The 3880-nt window shown below is 47.8% G+C and overlaps 1 protein-coding gene across 2 annotated transcripts; it reads left to right on the top strand.

The window, feature by feature from the left end:
* The first annotated feature begins 2474 nt into the window (after positions 1-2474).
* IQCF6 (IQ motif containing F6) lies at positions 2475-3149 on the top strand. 2 transcript variants are annotated; one of them, XM_050781027.1, is made up of 2 exons: positions 2475-2504; positions 2727-3149. In XM_050781027.1, the coding sequence occupies exon 2, from the start codon at positions 2768-2770 to the stop codon at positions 3089-3091; it is 324 nt and encodes a 107-aa protein (XP_050636984.1). In that variant the 5' UTR covers positions 2475-2504; positions 2727-2767; the 3' UTR covers positions 3092-3149. The 2 variants fall into 2 exon arrangements, with proteins under 2 accessions (XP_050636984.1, XP_050636983.1); XM_050781026.1 differs by having other exon boundaries at positions 2723-3149.
* Positions 3150-3880: the final 731 nt, after the last annotated feature.

Below are 3880 nucleotides of genomic sequence, written 5' to 3'. Positions count from 1 at the left end.
ATAAATGCATAGTTAAAAACAAGAAAGATAAACGCGTAGCTAGTTGTCCAGGATACCCTCCAAACTGGAACCAGTAATAATGCAGAGGAGGAAACATTGATCGCCAAGGTAAATTTTGAAATGCACAAATTTTTACAAGAATATATTTTACATGTTTAATTAAAAGTAAGTTATTTTATTAGAAAATTTACATCAGTATATACATGGTATAAAGTCTGAAAGTAGCTCTGGGGAAAAATTTCATGGGAAATTCCCTTTCCACCTTATATGTGTCTGCATATTGAAATTTTGGCAACAGACATGTACTACATTTATAATCAGAAGAAATATATATCAAGCAAGAAGAAAAGAACAGGAAGCTGGAGAAGAAGTAGTGAGGAAATAGAGACCGAGGACCATGCTCTGTGAAAACTTAGTAAGACTCAGAGCGTTTGTCTTACCCCCACCCCCATCTGCTGCCACTTTCAACTGCAAAACTGTGAACTCTGGCAGGATTTTCCAGGGACAGCCAAGAAGATAGCAAAGTTACGGTATTATGGCAACTCCCAACCAGGCCAAAATAGGGGAGAAATGGTGGAGTGTGGCATCTTGACCATGGCAACCTGGCCTGGATGGGCTGAGCCCCCAGAACACTGGCCACTAAGTGATCCCTTCTGTAGGGGTGGATGCCTGACGCCGGGACTGACAAAGTGAAGGCCCTTGAGATGGCTGGTTCCAGCACTTTGCTCACCCAGATTGGCAATCATTAAGGGAAGCAATAGGATCCACTATTTTGAGGACTTTAAACATGCTTGGTTTACCAAGGTTGCTTGGTTCACAGTGGGGCCAGAACCCGTAAGACACCCAGATGAGCAGTGCCATAGCAATGATATGAGGCAGCAGGATCCTCAAAAACATATAAACAGAAGCCATGGACAGTGTGTGGCCCTACAAGCCGTGGGCACCCAGCAAACCTTTCTTGCAGGAAAATGGATAATGAAATGCATGCTAAAGCCAGAGCCAAAATGGCCTCCCAGATCTCAAAGGACTCCCAGCATCTCTGAATCACCTGAGCGTGCAGTTCCAGTGCTAATTCTGAATCCTAGAAGCACAGCTTTTTGTGAGCTCCCAGGAGATCTGCTTGCACAACTGCATTCTTACAGTGAAGCAGGATAGATCCAGGTTTTGTGGCACCTAAAACATATGATTTAGAAAGCCTACTTTTTAAGAAAAGCACACAAAATTACAGATGTCAAATTAGCATTTATTTAAAATGAGAAAAGAAATTACAACAAATTACACATTTTTTAAGTTGATAAACACATCAAACATAACATAATATTTATATGAATTAACTGCCCCACCTCTATATTTTTCTACATTTCAGCTGCATAACCTTTTAATGTTTCTTCATAGGATGATTTTACAACCACATTGTCTACAGAAACATTCTTTTGATTGACATTTGGTATGCATAAAGCATGTGATTTTTCACACTGACTTCCACATTGTTTACAGTAGCTGGAATTTCACGAAATTCCCACCAAGAAAAGAAATAAGCATGAAATATTTAAAATTGTATCATTGCATTGTCAAGTATATTCCTGACAAGAGAGAACTTCAATTTTAATCAGGCATCAATGAGACTTGAATCTTCCACCTACAGTTTTACACATCTAATAACAGGAAGAATTTTCTACAGACTGGCTTCTGGTTCCATATTTTTCACACTTACTTTTCCTCCCCTGCCCAGATACTTTTGGTGCCAGCACTGGAAGACACATTCTTATCAGGATAGCAGCGCTTCTGTTCCTGCATCTTCACGCTATGAGCAAGGTGAATGAACACAGCAACAGCAGAATGGCTAGCAAGGATTTATGTGTTCCCAAGGGTGACTGCGAACCACATAAATCTATGCTGTTAAACTGAGTCTATCTCAACTCAGAGTTTCCTTAGTCTCATTGCAAAAGAGGCTGCCATTCCACACCACTCGACAGGAGGTGAGTGACAGAGGGAGTAAGAGGGAAGAGAAACAGAGGTCCTCTCCAATTGCCGCTGAAATATCTTGCTTTCACAGATTTTACCCCAAAATATACAGCTCTGTAAACACGTTCCTCGGGCCCGGACAGGTGCCCTGACACTTAAGCTTCAGGAAATCTATTCTGGCTATGAGTAGGCTTAAAGTAAAACTCCTTACTTGTAGGTAAGCTGCATGGCTCTTCACTGTCATCAGGAGGAATAGGAATGCCACTGGGGCTGGGAAATTAACTGAAGTCAAGAGATAATGGTACGCTCCCACAGTGGTGGGAATCAATAAAGCAAAAGAGATGCAAGCAAGAGAAGAGGAGAGAGAGATGTGGTTAAAATGTGCGCAGACAGGATCTAATGAGGTGGAGTCTGGTGTACAGGTGGGCGGAGTCCAATGATGGAGGTGTGACTAACAGTTGAGGGTGGGGCTAAAGACTAGGGTGGCCTAAATAATAGATAAGTGGACCCTAAGGACCAAGGCCATGGACACGCAAAATGTGAGTAAGGCCCTTGCAGGAGGGACTTGCCTGATGGGTAATGAACAGTGTCTAAAGGCGGGAGGGGAATTGGAAACAAGATGGATGGGCCCTAGAAACAAGAAGTCAGGGGCACCTGGGCCAGGCCTTCTTTCCTCCCAAGATCAGAGGTGGGGATAGGAACAGGAGGGGAGGGTCCCCCATTGAGCCTCTCCCTGTTTTTCCTTCCCCCCAATCAGTTAGAGAAGACAGCCATAAAGATTCAGTCATGGTGGCGTGGCAACATGGTGCGCCGGACGTTACTGCATGCAGCACTCAGAGCCTGGGTCATCCAGTGCTGGTGGAGGTCGATGCAGGCCAAGATGTTGGAGCAAAGACGGCGCCTGGCACTAAGACTCTATACCTGCCAGGAGTGGGCAGTGGTGAAGGTGCAGGCACAGGTTCGAATGTGGCAGGCCCGCAGGCGGTTCCTCCAGGCACGCCAAGCAGCCTGCATCATCCAGTCTCACTGGCGCTGGCATGCCAGCCAAACCCGAGGCCTGATCCGGGGCCACTATGAGGTCAGAGCCAGCCGGCTGGAGCTTGACATCGAAATCCTCATGACCTAGGGCGCTGACAGAGCCAAGGAGGCTGGATCTCTCTTCCAATAAAGACCTTTACTGACCACACACTTGCTCTTTGGAGATTAGACTCATGGAGGAGGGTTCAGCCCCTAACTTTTCTGCCTTCCCCCCAGAAAGATTCCCTGGTATGTTCTAGAGCCCCTGTCCTCAGGTCACCAACCCTAGGCCCCTGTTCCTAACAGCATACCTGGCATCCAAGAGAGACCCCAGGGCCCAGGTCAAGCACTGATGATGATTGCCTGATTTTGGCCCCTTCCACAGTGGGAGTAGGCATTGGGCTTTAGTTTCCTGCAGCCCCTGTCCAGGCATCTCCATTCAGATCAGAAGATCAGAGAATCTGGCTGCAGCCAGGGCCAGCTGGGAAGGCCAGGATTCCACAGGCCTGTGATTGACAGGACCCTCAGGGCCGGCAGAGTGCTTGGCAGGGAGCCAGGAGGACATGGCACTTCAGCTGGCAACAGCAGGACAGACGCTCTGCCTTATGGTGGGGGAGGCAGTGGGGGATCAGCCAGTCAGAGCCAGCCCCTGGGGAAGCCAGAGCAGGAGCTGAAGGTAGCAGCTGTGCCTACTGCCTCCCCACCCTGGGGCTGAACAACGAGGCTTCCCTCCCCTCTGCTCAGCACTTCCTGGGAGAACCAGGCATGGGATCTGGGAAGGGAGAGGGACTCGGGGGGTGTGGGGAGATGGTGGTGGGGGTGGCATGGGGGTAGGTAAACAACTAGGGGTAGGCAGGGGAAAGGGCTGTCCCTCCGCCAGTGCAGGTCATTGGGCACA

Source organism: Macaca thibetana, chromosome 2, assembly GCF_024542745.1.
Source record: "Macaca thibetana thibetana isolate TM-01 chromosome 2, ASM2454274v1, whole genome shotgun sequence".
Classification (NCBI taxonomy): domain Eukaryota; kingdom Metazoa; phylum Chordata; class Mammalia; order Primates; family Cercopithecidae; genus Macaca; species Macaca thibetana.
The sequence above is the reverse complement of the archived record's forward strand: the minus strand, read 5'-3'. Positions and strand labels throughout refer to the sequence as shown.